This window comes from Typopeltis vanoorti, chromosome 9, assembly GCF_054136105.1.
Source record: "Typopeltis vanoorti isolate ZY-2024b chromosome 9, IOZ_Tvanoo_1.0, whole genome shotgun sequence".
In the NCBI taxonomy this organism is placed as follows: domain Eukaryota; kingdom Metazoa; phylum Arthropoda; class Arachnida; order Uropygi; family Thelyphonidae; genus Typopeltis; species Typopeltis vanoorti.
The window spans coordinates 3,535,736-3,554,877 of NC_143557.1; the positions used below are offsets into that span (position 1 = coordinate 3,535,736).

At 33.9% G+C, this 19,142-nt stretch overlaps 1 protein-coding gene across 2 annotated transcripts in view; it reads right to left on the minus strand.

The window, feature by feature from the left end:
- Window positions 1-19,142, minus strand: part of Pex23 (tectonin beta-propeller repeat-containing peroxin 23) — a 693,418-nt gene that overhangs the window by 384,596 nt on the left and 289,680 nt on the right. For both annotated transcript variants that reach the window (XM_090398408.1, XM_090398409.1), the window contains exon 11: window positions 11,986-12,129. In XM_090398408.1, coding sequence (XP_090254534.1) covers window positions 11,986-12,129 — 144 coding nt within the window. The remainder of the gene's footprint in view (window positions 1-11,985; window positions 12,130-19,142) is intronic.

A 19,142-nucleotide genomic window follows, 5' to 3' on the forward strand; every position in this document is an offset into this window, starting at 1 on the left:
AGTGCCTTAGATGATAGAAACATAAGATCTGATAATGTTGGAGTCTTGACAAGTAACAGACTGATTTGGAGGAAAATTGTAGATAGGAAGTTAGTAATGATGTAAATTTTTTTTCATGTAGTACTATCATATCCTGTACATCCCTCGAGGGTACATGGCAGGAATTTGATGATGGTGATGTTTACATTATTATTAATCTCCTATCAACAATTTTCATCCAAATCAGCATATTACTTGCGAGCACTCCAATATTGTCATATGTAACATTTTGTGCTTCTAAACCAACTCTGACTGAATCAATCCATCTAGACCGTCTTTCTCAGGATTTCTTTCCTGCCATCTTGGCATCAAACACCTGTTTTCTAACCTTTCATTACTCATTCTATTTAAGTGGCCATACAAATCTTGGAATAGCTCTGCTGACACGTTCTTGATTGCTAATAATGTCAAGATCCTTTCCAATATCTTCATTATTAATATGATTATGCCATTGATGCCATCTGTTCACTCTCCTAATTTTTCTCAGAATCCTCATATCTTTGGTCTCTAGTCTCTGATTGAGTTTGGGGTTTTGATTAATTACTCTCTAATTCCATATAAAGTTATTCAGCCAGATACCCACCATACTAGCTTAACTTATTCTGTTGTCTATTTCCAGATTTAACCTGCCATCTTCACTAAAAACTGTGCCTAAATAGCTGAAATATTTCACTTGTTCTATAGGATCTCCATTCAGAATGCAGCTGAAGTTGTCTATGCTCCTGCTTATTTTCATAGTTTTGTGCTCTTTTTATTGCTGATTTTCATTTCAAATGAGAATCCTGGAGACTTGCATTAGATATGTTTAGGAGTACATCATTATCTGCATAAAGAAAAGAGCTAAGTTTGACATTTCCAATTCTAATATCAGGCCTAATGCCACTTTCTTTCATAATGTGATCCATATAGATGATGAATAAGAATGCAGATAATTTTACATCAAATCAACTCTCTGTATTTCCTTGATTTCTAATTGCTGACTGAAAACTTAAATATAGACTATGTATTGCTCTGTACAATGTTCCATTTATCCCATATAATTGAAGTGTTTTGAAAAGCTTTTCTGTAGGCACCTTGTTGAAAGCCTTTTCCAGATCTATAAAACTTAAATATAGATCCTTGTCCTATTCCCATGATTTCTCAACTATTTGTCTTAAAGTGAAAATCTGATTTTGACAACTTCTATTTGGCTTAAACCCAGCTTGTTCTTTTCCAGGTTTCTCTTCAACAATCTTTCTCAGCCTCTTTTCAAGTAAGCTTGCATAAATCTTACCTGGAACACTTAGCAGAAATATTCCTCTGTAATTCTCATATTCAGCTTTATTCTCTTTTTTATAAATGAGTACTATGAGAGCTCTACTCCGATCATCAGGAATTTGACCTTCTGACCAGGTCCTCTGAATTATGCAGTGTAGTTACTGCAAAAGTATTATAACTCCATACTTAAGCATTTCTAGTTGAATATCGTCTACTCCAACTGTTTTTCCACATTTCAAGTTTTTGATGGATTTTTCTACCTCAAGTATTGATATATACTCCTCTTTGCATTCCTCTTGAAATATTCTAGTATGGTTCTCTCACTACTTGGTTCAATTAACAGTCATTCAAAGTAATTACTCCAAACATCTAGGCTATCCTTATCTTCAGTTTTCATGCCACCTTTATGATCTCTGATTCCATTTACAGTACTCTTTTCTCCATTTCTAAGCTTCTTCAATAGCCTCCAGAAAACTTTTTGCCATCTTCCTGAATTTTACCAAAGTCTTCCCATGACTTTTGTTTAGCTACTTTTACACATAGCTTAGCTCTCTAACATTTTTCTTTGTATTCTGTTGACTTATTTTATAGGAACTTTTGGTATGCTTTCTTCTTTTCCAGGACTGCTTCTTTAACTGGTGTCCACCATGATATTCTTATTTTTCTATCCTTGCAGACAACTTCACCATATTTCCCTAGCTGAATCAATCAATGTTTTGTTTAGTTACTGATTGGTTCAGCTTGTCTCAAATGAGAAAAACTGCTTCAAATTTTCTTCATTAATGTTCGTATAGTTGAATCTACAGTTTACCTGTAAAAGCTGCTCATTTTTAATTCTTTTTAAAAATTCTTACATACTGTTCTTTTCATTGTAATATCCATTGTAATATTGACTTCCTACCATACCAGCTTTGTTGATTCTGTAGTCTATTTCCATATTTAATTTACCATCTTCATTAAAAATCGCGCCTAAGTATTGAAATTCTTGTTGAGAGGCTTATACGCTGGTTAGACATAATAACTAATATTTAAGGAATTGACAGCGTATACTGGAAATATAGATTAAATAAACTTTAATATACACTTTCCGATATTTCGGCGAACGTTACGTTGCCATCTTCTTGGGAACTTACTAAAAAGACACGTGCACACAAGTACTAATACAACAAATGAGACTGAGGCTAGGGCGCTAGCGTTTTCCTAAAGTCCTGATGGTGCCCCCTGGCGGGCTATATTGGTAGTTCTTGGCCTTTGGGCTGAAGTTCTTTTGATAAAAGTTTCCCAAATTTGGGGCAGTTTCATGCATCCAAATTTGTTGAGGTTTGGCATGTTCCTAAGGGCCGAGGCTGATTCCATGAATAGTCTTTCATACTTGAACTTGCTGCGGTGTATTACTGTGGCTTTCTTCCATCTTATTCTGTGGCGAGTATCCAGAGCGTGGTCTGCAAGCCCAGAGTGGCTGTACTGGTGAAATCAGATGTAATCCTTGTGTTCTGAGATTCTGATATTTGCTGTCCTGCCTGTTTGGCCAAAGTAGGACAGTTTACAGCTGCCAGGGACCTGGTATACACCAGGTAGGTCTAGGGGAAGTGGTTGGTCTTTGGTGGAGCGGATAAGGGATGCCAGTTTTCTATGTGGTCTGTAACAAGTGGTCAAGTCATGTTTTTTTAAGATTTTATTGATTTTTTCTGATTTTTGATATCAGGTGTAATACCACTTTCCTTCATAATGTGATCCATATAGATAACGAATAATGAAGGGGATAATGTACATCATTGTCTGCGACCAGATTTAACATTAAATCATCTCCCTGTACTTCCTTCAATTCTAACTGCTGACTTACAACTCAAATAAAGACTAAGTATTGCTTGATATGATGCCCCATTGACACCATATAATTGTAGCGTATTGAATAGCTTCTCTCTTGGCACCTTGTCATATGACTCTTCCAGATCGACAAAACTTAAATACAGATCTTTATTATATTCCCATGATTTCTTGACTATTTGTCGTAAAGTGAAGATGTGATCCTGACAGTCTCCATTTGGCCTGAATCCAGCTTGTTCTTCACCAAGCTTTTCTTCCACAATTCTTCTCAACCGTTTCTCAAGTATACTTGCATAAATCTTACCAGGAACATTCAGTAGGGATATACCTCTGTAATTCTCACATTCAATTTTTTTTCCCTTTTTTATATATGGGTATTATGAGAGCTCTACTCCAATCATCGGGAATTTATTCCTCTGTCCAGGCCTTCTGAACTATGCAGTGCAGCCACTGTAAGACTTTTTATACCACAATATTTGAGCATTTCTGGTCGAATATCATCTACTCCTGCTGCCTTTCCACATTTCAAGGCTTTCGATGGCTTTTTCTACTTCAAGTATGGATATGTATTCCTGACTGCATGCCTGTTGAGTGTTTTTTACCACTGTGCTGTTATCACTGCTTGTTTCATTTAGCAGTTTTTCAAAGTAATTACTCCATACTTCAAGGATATCTTTTTCTCCCATTTTCATGTCACCTTTATCATCTCTAACTCCTTTTACAGCACTCTTTCCTCCATTCCTAAGCTTCTTCAACAACCTCCAGAATATTTTGCCACCTTCTTGATATTTATTTTCTATATTTTTGCGAAAGTCCTCCCATGACTTTTGCTTAGCTAGTTTTACACAGTGTTTAGTATTCTTGCATTTGTCTCTGTATTCTCTAAGAGCACAAGCTGACTTATTTGCCAGGAACTTTTGATATGCTTTCTTCTTTTCCTACACTGCCTCTTTAACTTCCTGTGTTAACCACAGAGTTCTGATTTTTCTATCCATGCAGACAACCTCATCAAATGCATCTCTGGCTTTATCAATCAGGGTTTTCTTCAAGGCTTGCCACTGAATCTGCGAGGTTTAGTTCCTGTTCTCAAACTCTTTCATTTTTTCTTCAATAATCTTTGTGTATTTTAGTCTACAGTTTACATTTAATAGCTGCTCAACTTTTATTAGTTTTAAAACTTTCTTACATGTTATTCTTTTTAATATGAAATTCGATTTTATCCTGCTCAAGACTAAATAGTGATGTGATTGCATTTCAAAATCTCTGTACACTCTGGTGTCCTGCACCTAGGAGAAAACATCACTGTCAACAATAACATAGTCAATGAGACTTTCCTTTTTCCTTGCCTCTTCTCTCCATGTTAATTTGTGCACATTTTTATGTTGGAACATGGTGTTAGTAATAACCAGTCCATGTCCTGAGCAGAAATTCAACAGGTATTTGCAATTATTATTAGCTTTGCTCTTTTCTCCAAATTTTCCCAAAATATTTTTGTACGTCTGACAATCATTTCCTACTCTGCTATTTAGATCCCCAACAAGGACCAACTTTTCCTTTTTCATTTTTTGTCAGTTCCTTTCTCTAAAGCAGGGGTGGGGAACCCCTTGCCCACGAGTTTATTTCAATACACTCCTTTGCTGATGTATGCGTATGTACATCAGCACACTACATACACTATATATAAGAGTTAAAATTTGCCAGTCGCCCACGGAAGTTTTTAAATTAGCAATTTTTGCCCTTGATACTAAGAAGGTTCCCCACCCCCTGCTCTAAAAGCCACAAAAAATTCCTCCACTTCTACCTTAATAGAACCTTCTGTGGGACCATAGGCACAAATAAGTCTCATTGTCCAGTTCTCCATTCTGATATTTGCTCACATCACTCTACGTGAGACTGCCTGCCATTCAAGAATATTAGCCTCATGTTTAGTGTTGAATACTATGGCTACTATTTCTTTTCCTTGATTGTCATTGCCTGAATATAAAATTTTGTATTTATTGCTCAGAAAGATCTCACCCGTTTTTTTTTTTTTTGTTTCAGTCACCCCCTCTTATGTCGATCTGGTACTTATCTAATTACTCAGCTAGCTCCATTTCTTTGTCATTCAGGCTTCTTATGTTGATAGTACTGATCTTTAACTCTGTTGATGTTGAGTTGTGGTGTGCTTTCAGATTTGTTCCATTAGCTGACTTTTCGCTGTTCGCCCTGGTTCCCTGGCGAAAACACTGGGGAATTGTTTAACTGGGCTACACCCCAGCCGGGATGAAATTTTGTCATGCTGTACCGTCATTTTGGTATTTTGGTTTAAGCCAATAAGAATACAATTTGGTCGTCTAAATCCCAAATTACCAGCCTATCCTCCTTCGTTCAGTCTCCGGGTAGATACCCAACAGGGTGCACCACGAGAAGGTGAGGATTTGACATTAGGTCAGAAGCTCTGGTCAGTTCTCCGCATTCCTTTAAAGGCTATGTGGAGGTCTCCTCTCAGTTATACAGCTTTGACCCTTAAGCACTCCACTGTTTCTATTTTCTTTATGTTGTGAATTTTATGAAAAATTGTATTAAACAAAGATCATGTTAGATAATCAAATTAGCTTTGTAGTTAAATTGCTACTTTGATTATTGTTCTAATTAAGCTTTTCAAATCTTATTAAGCTGTTTAAGTTATGTAATCAGCATATCAACTGTTAATATTAAATTATGTTATTGTTCAATAGAAATTAATTTTTTCTGAAGTTTGAATTATGTCATTCTTTCACCATGCTATTTGCCTATAGAAAAAAAAAAACCTCTTTCATTAATCAGGAGACAAAAACTGTTTCCCTAACCACTCAGCTCACATTGAGTTTATTAACCCCACCAGGGTTATAACAATGTATCTAAACTTGATCTAGAATTTTTTAACAGAAACTCAACTAGGAATGCTAATCACTATTGTCTATCCTACCCTAATATTTCAAAAAAATACACTCTACGTGATTTATTCCAGTGCATTTGTGAAGTCTGACATTCTGTTTCAGAAAATGGTAAATTTGTAATCTCCTCTTTACAAATCTGCCCTAGCTCAAGATTTTCTTGTCCCATGCAGTTATATTCATTTGTTGTCTCTATTTCTCAAAATTCTTATCACCAAGAGACCATTTTCATTATTTGTCTATAAAGCTAAATCATCTACCGTTCATATACCCTGACAATGAATTCATCTTCTTTCATGGTAACTTTAAGCATCTGACTCACTTTCCCACTCTATGAATTAAAAAAAAAAAAAAAGAGAGAGAGATGGAAAGATATTTGCTCTTAGCAACAGCCTTTCACATATTGTTTATTGGCACATCACAATACCTGATAATCCTCTCCACTCTCCCAACATCCTTGATCTCTTCTTAAACAGTTCTCCACACATATACCAAATTGTACATGTTGGCACTCCATGGGAATGAAGAGAACCTCATCCAAAAGTTCTTTCCTGCTAAATGGCCTTCATCCTCAGCTTCATGTCCTTTGGCACTACAATAGTGCAAGTAGGATGAATGGTGTAATTTCTACTCTTTTCCATGGGCTGACCATTGTTTTGGCTTAATTAAAATCAAACTTACCAAAAAATTATATTCTTGTTTGATTATTTATCCAAGTGTAAGCAAACAAAGTTTGTAAGTGGAGTCATGACTAGGCTACTTGGATATAGAGGCTGAAGACTTCAAATCCATAATGCAAGGCATACTTCCTTTCAGAAGCATATACTGCTATGCATGATGAGAAGAGTCACTACCCAGACTGGTTTTGACCTTTACTGAGATCTCATTAGTGGAAGCCAGGTCAAACAAGTAGAAAAACTTTCTACAACTATTTATTGTCCAGAGCATTTTAATAACAAGGTGATACACCTTTTTTTACTACTTGTATATGGGAAATATATTATTTCTGCATTAATTCAACCTTGGTATCTCATCTGGGTCTGGCTCCTATTGATGAGACCTCAATAACAGTTTAGCGTGAGTGACTCTTCCCATAATACATAGCAATATGCACTTCTGAAGGGAGATATGCTTTGTTAGCATTATGGAATACCAAGGCAATTGATGTGAAGTCTTCAGTCTCTATATACAAGTAGCCTAGTCAAAAAGATACTTCACATGTGAACTCTGCTGTCTTTTTTAAGGAAATTACAATGTAGACTACTATATAAACTAAAATAAGTTTAATTAATACTTCCAATATTCAGCAAAGTCAAACTGCCATCATCAGGGAATAAAAAACATACATTATACAGGTGCTACATAAAATAATGAAGATGAAGCATGTCAACTAAGAGGGCCTAAAGTCCTAAATAGTGCCATCAAGTGGGCTAAAATTGTGTGTCCTTGGCTGTTGGGGCTGAAGAGCAGGGGATGAGAACTTCTCAAATTTGGAGCTGTTAAATGCAACCAAAATTTGCTCAGGTTAGAATAGTTTTGTAAGACAGAAGCAGATTCAAGGAAAAGTCTTTCGTATTTATATTTGCTGTGATGGAGTAGAATGGTTTTTTCCCAGCATGGTCATCAAGTTCTGAGTGACTGTAGTGATGGAAACAGATATAGTCCTTATGTTCAGCAATTCTGATGTTGGCTGTCCTGCCTGTTTGGCCATAGCAGGATAGTTTACAATTACAAGGACCAGGTAAATACCTGGTAGATCTAAAGACTGTGACTGGTCTTTGGTGAAGTGGATAAGGGATGCTAATTTTTTATATGGTCTGTAGGTGGTCGAAAGGTTGGTATTTATAAGACTTTTGTTAGTTTTTTCGGGATGTACCTTGGATATACGGAATAGTGATAGCTTTGGTGTAGTGTCTATTCTGGAGAGGGTGTGTGGGGTTGGTTTTTAATACTTTTTGGATATGATAGGAATTGCAGCCATTGGGTAAGAAGGTTTTGTGAAGATGGTCAAGTTCAGTAGAGAGGGCATTGTTATCTGAACTAATTAGTTTATCCCTGTTATATAAAGTTTTCATTATTCCATACTGGCATTCGAAGGAGAAAACCCAATAAGGAGTACCATAGTGATAGATAATAAAATATTAGAACAATTAAATACTTTCAAATACTTGGGATGTGATTTATCATATGAAGAAGAAAATGACATAGACACCAAAATATCAAACTTTTGTCAAAGTAAATGGCATAATAAATAATATATTTAAGCCATCCCTAGTACAAAAACACACTAGAATCAGACTACATAACGTCTTGTCAAAACCAACTCTACTATATGGAAGCGAAACATGGACCATAAAAAGGAATGTTGAAAAACAAATTCAAACAGCAAAAATAAAATTTCTCAAAAAAAAAAAAAAAAAAAAAAAAAAAAAAAAAAAAAAAAAACAGCTGGATATACCAAGTGGGACCATAAAACAAATGAAGAAATTTTACAATCCTTGAATATAAAACCAATTAATTACTACATAAGACAGTATAAACAAAACTGGATAGAACATTTAAATCGAATGGACAACAGCAGACTACCAAAAATATTATACAAATATAAAATAAGTGGAAAAAGAAGAATTGGAAGACCAAGAAAGAGATAGCATGAGACTGGAACAGGCTGCCTGTCCTAAAATCTGTTAGGAAGAAGAGGAGAAAGATTAATTACTCATCCTTAATAATTTTCTCTATATATAAATGGAAAATATGAATTTGAGCTATTATTAAACAAACACATTTCTACACCAACAAAATGTGTGGCCTGCATTGCTTACTTAAGATGATAATGAGGCCCATCAGTCAAAATAACTACCCACCCCCTGGGGACATCAATTTGGTTACAGTATATGAAAGTATAAGAAGAGAGGCTGTTTGTGGAATAATGCAGGAAATCAATAAGGAAGAGGCAGAATGGAGGCATGAAATGCACTGCCAATGTGGGTACTTGAAGAAAAAGAATCGATTCTTTTAAGGTGAAGCATGATAACGAGATTATGTGTAATACAGGGGTTGGGAACCTTTTGGAACCAAAGAGCCATTCCACCAAAAAAATTAATTAAAACAAAATTTAGGGAGCCGCAACTTTAATTCAATTTTTCCCGGTGACTCAAAGTTGCAGTTAGTTCAAACTTAGGTAAATTTGTTTTTAATTCATTACTTCCAGATATCAAATACAACTTTTATGTTTGCATATAAACTTTTTATATGTTCAATAAATAAAACAACATTAAGTTTGATTAAGTTTTTAATCACAAAACATGTTTAACATGTATAATAATATTGCAAAAAAGTCAGAATTTGTATTGCAAAAAGAATTAGTCCGAACAAAAATACAACATGTATTTTAATAGATATTTGATTGTTTTAATTTAAAATTCACTAATGAGACTTTTGATTTTGCATCTTGTCAGCCAATTTACTTAAATCTGGATTGTATGTCATGCACTTTAATAGTAATTCGGCTTTCAAACATTCCTCAGTCAATTTGTTCCTATACTTATTTTTAATGTAACTCATTGAAGAGAAAAATTGTTCACAATTGTACGTTGAACCGAAAAGAGTCAAAACCCCAAAAGCAAGTCGCCTGGCATTTGAATAATTAGTTGGGAAAGAATTCCCACATTTAAATATAATTTCCTATGGTGTTTCTTCCATCGTTTTCTCATTTTCTTCAATTTGTGCTACCATTTCCTGAAGTTTTTGTACCCAGATGTTTATATTCTGAATTTCCAGAAGCTCCATTTGTAGTTCTGTAATTGATATTCCAGGAAAAGCTTCAATATCTGTAATATCTGTAATGTAAGATGTAATATAAATTTCATCATCTCCTGAAGGTTTTTTAAAATCCTGAAATCTGCTTGTAAATGAATCTAAAATTACAGTAATCATTTCAGCGAATATTTTGCAATCAACTTTTTCTTGATTTAAATTCAATCTATATTTTTTTAGATTTTCAAAATATATAAATTTTTCTTCGGTAACATCTTTGAAAAACACTCTTCGTTTCTGTTCAAAGGTAAGGACTTCCTCTAGTAATTGTAAGGCTGTGTCCCTTCCCTTGCAACTTCAAATTTAGCTTATTAAAATGTTCTCTCATATCAAGGAAAAAACAAACATTTTGTATCCATTTGGAATTACTGAGATGTTCCACATGATTTACGTTATAATTTTCAGTGGTTAAGAAAACTATTACTTCTTTTAAGCACCGAAAAAAAAAAATGGTTTAATGCTTTTCCTCTTGATAACCATCGTAAAGATGTAAATGTCACTAAATCTTTATGTTGACTACCTAGTTCCTCTAAAAATGTGTCAAAAAGTCTGTGATTCAATGCCTGAAATTGGATGAAATTGATCATTGGCACAACAACATCCATCCTCTTTTTCATTGTGATAATAATTCCAAAAAATTTGCAACTAAAGCTTCTTGATGCAAAATGTAATGAAATGAAATAACTCCATGTGGAGAATAATTTAACAAATCCCTTAATTTTCTCAATCATAGAAGGCGTGCCATCAGTCACAATGCATACTACATTATTAATATTTATATTTTTATTCTGTAAACATGTTAGAAGGTTTTCTGAAATATCTTGACCCGTAGTGTGTCCTTTAAGTGTTAGCAGATCAAGAAGTTCTCGAATACTGGAAGATGTGATATATTTAACCATCACACAGCATTGTGCCATATCAGAAATATCATTTGATTCATCAACCGCAATAGATATAAAATCGGCAGAATTAATATCCATAATTTGCATATTTGAAACTTCTGCACAAATTGTTACATTCCCATTCCTTGACAGTTCTAGCAGAAAGAGGTAAATCTTTAATTTTTTTTACGTATCTCGTCCTTATTTTTCATATCCTTAAATAGAATTTCAGAGACATTATACATGCAATTTTTTTTAGAAATTCACCATCGGTAAAAGGTTTTCCGGCTTTTGCTATTTCAAGGGATAACAAAAAACTTGCTTCATTAGTATTTGATGAAGACTTCGTCCAAGTTGACAAATTTCTTTGTGAAGCAATGTTTTCCTTTGTAATTCTTCAATAGCTAGTTTTCTATTTATCACCCTCAGGATATTTTTTACTGAAGTCTAAATGTTTTCCTTGAAAATGTCGTTCGACATTACTTAATTTGTTATTTTAAAATTGTAGATTGTAAATTAAACATTGTGGATTTCCATTTACTTCTATAAATGCAGATTTTTCTATCCACATTTTATTGAATCCTCTGTTTTCTTCAATTATTTTTCTTTTTCTTGAACTCATATTAGGAGGGTTATTATCATAAATTTACCTGCAAGTAAAAACACAAATTCAACATAATAACATAAAAAAAATTAATTTGTGCATAATATTACCTGAAACTAAATTAAACACCAGTTTAGTACCACAATAAATAAGTTAACTACAGAATATTTATTTTTAAGTTAAAATCTATATGTATCTAATAACCATGGTGTTTGACAGGACAGCTGATCAATTAGTTCAAATTTTCGCCCTGGCCTTAGTTACCTTAGGCAGGGTTAACATTTAGCGGTATTTCAAATGTAACATAGTTGTCAGTTGTTCATGTCATAAAATTTCATGCATAACATATGTCACATGCTTAGTATCTAGCACCATGAACAGGTCGTATCAAAAAACAATATTTAGTTATTTGTATTAATTATGTATCTTTTAATTCAATATAAAAGAGCCGCACTTTGTTCAGCCAAGAGCCGCATGCGGTTCCAGAGCCGGTTCCCGACTCCTGGTATAATATATGTCAGAAAAAAAAATTCTAAAAAGCTGGCAGAAATATTAATATTATTATAATTTCATGAAATTGAGATATAAATTAAATGCACTGATGCCTATAAATACTTCAGCATCATAAAGAGAAAAGAAACCTCACTGTGTTCTGAACTGAGCCAAAGTAGAAAGAAAGAAAGCCAGTTTTTGTTTCAGCTTTGGATTCCTGTTCAAGCTCAATGTGACTATCAATCCATTGGTGATTGCTACTCAACACTTGGCACACGCCTGTTTTTATCCATGATTTCTGAAAAATAAAGAATGTCAGTTGTATACAGAATTTTTAAGTTATTTATATTTAGATTAACTTGTTTACAATTTGGAATAAATATACAAATAATATAAATTCATTATCAGTATGCTACAAAGCCATTGTAAATTTACTCAATACTATATTTAATAAATTCAAAACAAACAGAATAACACATAACTATACATAATATAATTAACAAATATAATACAAAATATAAAAACATAATAAATCCAAACATAATAAATTTATAATATATATTATAATCATCAAATTCCTGATATGTATCCCCAATGTGTGTGCAGGATACTATGTAGTACTACAAGAAGTTTATATTATTACTAACTTCTCTGACAAATGGCTGTTATTTGACTGTATTATTCACCTAGATCTTGGTCTTCCTATGGGTTCTTTTCTTGCCATCTTGGCATCAAACACTTAAGCAAACAATGTCTTGTATGTTGTTAGTTTAGTATTTTTACTAATTTTTCTCTTACTGCATATAAATTTATTTCGGTCTCTGTATGATTACTAGCTCTGTTTATTCTATTAATTATTCCCATATTTAATTGGCCATCTTCCTTAAAAATTGTACCTATAGAGCTGAAATGTTTTACTTGTTTAACAGGTTTCCATTCAGAAATGAAGTTGAATGTTCTACCTAATTTCAATATTATTATTATTTTTTGTATTGCTGATTTTCATGTCATATTTGCTATAGCAGTTATTCAATTTAGTTAAAGAATCCAGCAAACTTGTACTAGATTTATTTAAAAGTGTAACACTATCTACATAAAGAAAAGAGCTGAGATAAGCATCATCAATTTTGATATCAGGTTTAATGCCACTTTACTTCATAACGTGATCCATATATATGATGAATAACAGTGGAGGTAGTATGCACCCTTGTCTCACATCTGAATTTACATCAAACAGCATTCTAGTACCTCCTTCAGGTGTGACACAACTAACAAACTAATGACTTCTAACTTTTCTGGCCTGCACTTTATATATATATTACATAACTCTTCTCACTCTTATTTTGATAGTATTCTTTCTACATCATCATCTTATGAATGAAACAAGACTTATCGGAACAGTGTAGAAAATATTTAAAATGAATACAATTGGGACTACTTATTGAGATATGAAAAGTTTTACGGCAGATGTACTCCTTGATTCGCAAGACCTGGTCAACTCAGGTTTTTTGTTCCTCAAAAAAGGAAAAACTAGTCCAATGAAGACATATATCTACATTAAAAAAGAGAAGAATACTGAGTACAAGAATTTCAGAAGAATTTCCTTATGGGATCTTCCAGGTAATATTTATACAAACGTACTTGAAAATATGGCTAAGAAAAGTGTGAAAGAGAAATTTAGAGAAGAAGAAGCTGGGTTCAGACCAAATGTTGTGTGTTGTATTTTCACTTTAAGACAGAAGTTGAGAAGTCATAAATCTGTATTTAAGTTTTGTAGATCTGGGAAAGGCATATGACTGGGTGGCAAGAGAAATGCCTTTCAAAATACTTCAGTTATATGGTATAAATGAGACATTACACCAAGCAATACACAGACAATACCCTTGTGTCAGAAGCAGATGTGATTCAAATAACAAGTGCTAAGTTTTATAACCTAATATATGTAACATAGTGCTACTAACACTACATTGCACGAAGAGATACAAGTGCATCAGAAGGAGGTTCTAGAACGGTTGCTTAACCTGGTAAGAATTTAGCAATAGGAACAGATAGGATATTAGCACGTATGCTAAAGGAATATTCAGCTGAACTAGCTAGAACCTTGACATGTTTGTATCATTTGAGTCTCAGTTCAGGAATGGAAAGAACACATGAAAATCCCACTACACAAGAGCGGTGCAAAGACTGAAGTGTTCTATCTTGGCCTATCAGTATTTCTGGAGCAACTATGAAGATTTTAGAGGAGTTGATAAGGACTTACATCCAGAAATGGTTAGAAAAAAAGCTATTACAAGGAATAACTTATGTTTACTAAAGGGAGGTCATGTTAAAGCCATTTGCTCTTATTTTATAATAATATTATGGACGACTTGAATAAGAGGAATGGGTATACTATGATACTGTTGGACTTTGCTAAGGCATTTGATAGGAAATCACATGAAAATCTGTTGCATAAAGTGGAGAACATGGGTATGTGTAGAAAGGCTTGTTGAAAACATGGGTACATATGCAAAGGCTTGTGGAAAATATGGTATTGGAATATAAACTGTTGAAAGTTTTTTCACTTGGTTATAAATTAAATTAAAATGCTAGAAATTATATTCTTGTTTAGTTCTTTATCCAAGCATAAGCAAACCAAGTCTGCATGTGAAGTATCTTCACGACTAGGCTACTTGTATACAGAAGCTACTAACTTCACATTAATTGTCTTAGTATCCTATAATGCAATATTGGAAAAGCTAATACCCAGAAGGGTTTCGAACTTTATTAAGGTCTCACCAGTGGAAGCCAGGTCGAGAAGATATCAGGGTTGAAGTAATGCAGAAGTCATACATTTTGCATATACAAGTAGTGAAAAGTGCAACACCTTATTAAAATCCTCTGGATTAGAGTTAGTTGTTGAAAGTTGTTTCACTTGGTTATAAATTAAAGATGCCAAGAAATAATATTCTTGTTTAATTCTTTATCCAAGTGAAAGCAAACAAAGTCTGTATTTTCATGACTAGGCTACATGTACATAGAGGCTAATGACTTCACATTAATTGCCTAGTATCCCAAAATGCAAAGGCCACACACCCTTTTGTTTGTCTTTAGTGGTATGCATTATAGGAAGGGCTACTCACCAGACTCTTCTAGGTCTGGCTCCTACTGATGAGATCTCAATAAAGGTCAAAACTGGTCTGTTTTTTTTTTTTTTTTTTTTTTTTTTTCCCTCCAAGAAATGTACTTCAGCACATATAAAGATATAAAAACTTTAACAGACAGATATCCACTTCTTTCTTATTGGAGCTTTGGAAGATTTAACAGGGCTGGAAATAGAAAGGCTTAAGTATCATTGATGATTCATAATAATGTTAGTACTCCTTCACATAGGATCAGATGGAGAAAAATATCTTTATTACATAGAAGTCATTATGGGTCCGACAGACTATTTTTAAAATCAGGATCAGTTGTGAAGCATTCTCTCCCAACCTCAACAAGTATGGTTGCAATAATTTACCAAAGATCTGGAAGACTTTTATTTTAAGATCTGAAGCTCTGAATTCTCAAAATTAGTTTTGTGGTTATCTGAACCATAGAGGGCACCATGTAAAGATATTAATTCTGTTATCAGTTACAATTTCAATTGTTTTCCTCAATTACATACTTTAGTACTCTGTGCCTATCACAATTATAATTGTGCTCTGATGATGGAGGTGAGAAAACCAGCAAAATATTAGCAAGTTTAATACATATATTTTTTCCTCTTTTGGTGTTGTTTATACTGTAAAACATTATTACGAAGGTTTGTAAATGTTTATGCTCCATTCAATGGAACAGTTAGATGAAAATTCTTCCAGGAATTGTAGTCATATTTATATGGTGCCTACTACATCACAGTAGCTGGAGATTGGAATTGCACTGAAACTCCACATTAGACAAAATAGGATGAAACTCCAAAAGTAGAAATGTGGGATATGCACAGTTAAAAATATATCTTGACAATGCTCAACTAGCAGACATAGGGAGGATTCACAACTTTAATCTCTAGGTTTACACTTACATGGATCTAAGTATTGGTACTTGTCTTGATCGAATTTATATCTCTTCTTCCCTTATAAATAGGATAATTCAGATAAAACATCTTGACATCAATGCCAGACATAATCCAGTTCTGCTTAAATTCCACTGCATGGAACAAGTTGAGGTATGTTCCAGTCTGTGAACACTTTCACCAAATTTCCCATTGATCTTTTCAACCAAACTCCACACCTTCTATTCTGGAATAATGTTACCTGGAACTGGGATATGTGGTTAAAATTCAAACAAGCCAAAAAAACAGAATATGATTGAATGGAGAAAGGAACAGGCTTTCCTCATAAGAAAAAAGTTGAAAGTGGGTAAAAATTGAAAAGAGAGAAAGGGGGGGGGGGGGGTTGTAGCAAACAAATGCAATGCTATAGAATGCAGGAACATCATTAGAAACATCAACATAGAGATGGAACTGGAAAAGCAGAAATAAGTGCAAGAAAGACATTTTAAAATAAGAATACAGCAACACTTAGCAGATGGTCCATCTATATTCTTCAACAGACAGTTCACCAAATTCCATGAAGAAAGGACTAATACCCAAATCTGTGTGGATGGTGAAGACATGTTCACCAGACAAGACATCCTTGACTCCTTTCAAAAACAATTCAAACAGATGTTTATACACAATAGTACTGGGGGAAATTATAACTCTTGTAACATTAATGCTCTTCCTGCTCTTATCCAAGACAGGCTCAAATTACCCATTAGAGCAGCTGAAGTTACCACAGCCTAAAAAGCATGCAAGACAAGAAAATCTCTATGATCTGAGGTCTAGGGATAGAACTTTACAACATGAGTCATGGGATTTTATTCTTCCCGCTCTAGTCATACTTTTTAATTCTTTTCTCTCTATAGTCACATACCGAATGAATTGGTAGCAAGCCATACCGTCCCCCTTCCAAAATCTAATAGAGATCATATCTTAATCAACAGCTGGAGGCCTATTTCTCTATCTAATATTGACTACAAGATTTTTTTTGCATTAACAATAACAGCCTCAAAGTAGGAATGAGATCCATAATTAAAAGCGCACAGGTGTATATAGTTCCAGGCTGAACAATAGAATTTAATCCATTTCTGATACATAATATACTCTACCCAGTTAGTATGAAAAAGAAGCCATATGGCAATGCTATCGATGGACTTTATTCAAGCATTTGACAATGTATGGCACCCATTTCTGTTCCACATCTTCCAGAAAATTGTGGTGTGGAAAAAAGGCTGCTAGTCATTATTAAAGAAGCCTATGTTAATGCTACTACCTGTCTCCTAGTTGATGGGTTCTTATCAGACCGAGTTAAAATTCAAAAGGAGTCAAGCAAGGTTGTCATCTTAGTCCATTGCTCTTTGCACTGTCCATTGCTTTTTTTTTAACTTTTTTTTTTTTTTTGCAAGAAGTTGACAATTCATATACTGGCCAAGAGATAACAGTTCTCTCAAATACAAATTAAAATAAGGTATTAGCATGTTGAACGTTTTTCACCTTAGTTCTATTATACATTAAAGATAGCAAGAAATTATATACTTAGTTTAAATCCTTTATCCAAGGAAGCAAAACAATGTTTTATGTGTGAAATATATTCATGTCTGAGTTACTTGTATATAGAGGCTAATGACTTCTCATCACTTGATTAGTATGTATCGCATAATGCAAAGCACACATCCTTTAGGATATTTAACCACGTGGAAAGGCTTATGTATTCATCACACATGTTGAATTGGATTTTAATGGTATTGATGCGAACAAAGATTGATAAGAAAATAACTATTTATTAACTTAAAAGCTAATATTTTGCTGGTATTATATCCAGCATCTTCAGAGCACACAAACAAAGTTTGTTACAACAGCGAGACAACCACAACCGGTGTAACAGTGGGACTAGTATAAGTAGCAAGTTTGGTCTTAGGATGACTGTCTCCCAAATCTTTGGTAGATTTATACAGCCATACTTGTTGAGGTTTTTAGTATGTTTTAAGACTTCTGTTGATTCCAGGAACAACCTCCCTGACTTGTAGAAGCTTCTGTGCAGTACTTTTGTTTTTTTCAATTGATCCTGTGTGACATATCCTAAAGGATATGTCACACAGGATCAATTTGATCACACATTTGACATATCCTTTAGGATATGTCAAATGCTATGCACAATGGGAAGGATCACTACCCAGATAGGTTTTGACCTTTATTGAGGTGTCATCAGTGGGAGCCAGACCCAGGAGAGATAACAAGGTTGAAGTAATGCAGAAGTCACGTATATCTTATAAGTAGCCAAAAGATGCTAACCCTTATAAATAAAAATCTCTGGATGAGAGAAAGATGTTGAAAGTTTTTTTACCTTGGTTCTATTATACATTAAAGATACCAAGAAATTATACACTTGGCTTTAATCCTTTACCCAAGGAAACAAAACAATGTTTTGCATGTGAAATATATTCACGTCTCAGCTACTTGTGTATAGATTCCTTAATTTATGGAAAGTCTGGATCCATATTATTCCATAATTTTAAATCTTCCACACTTTCTCTCTCTCTCTCTCTCCACCCCTCCCACACACACACACACACACACACACACACACACAACCTTCACTAACTGTCCAACATATGTTGCTAGACGTCATACTGGTTGCATTTGTTCCGGGTTCTCCATTCCTGTAATGGCCTTTGTCTAGAGGCAAAATGATTTCTAAAAACTTCAGTGATAGATTATTATTCACACTTTTCTTCGGTATTTTTATCCATATAAAAATCTCCAGATACTGAGGAAATTGGTTACGGAATTGCTATGTTGCAATGTCAAAAACAGTAAAAGTGTATAAACCGTAAATAATTATTTACAGTTTCATTATTTCTTGGCAACTTGCCTATTATATTTCACATTACAAATATGCATTATAAAAATAAAATGTATCAATAATTACGCAAAACAATGCGCAATGATACTTGAATAATTATTAAAGAAATACACAAAATACAATTAAAACAGGGGTTGTTTTCAGACACATTTTGTAATTTGGAAAAGTTGCTGCATTGGAAGGAAGTGTAATGAGTGATCCACACAAGGTATCAGTGGAACTAAGATATTACTGTAAAACAGCATTTCTCAACCTTTCTAAGGGCAAGGACCAGTAAAATGCTGAAAACAATTGTATGGACAACTAAGTTACAGAGGCGTAGCTGGGGGGGAGATCTGCCCTGGGTAGCACTTTTTTGGCGTTTAAGAAATCTTGCCTTATCTTGTCT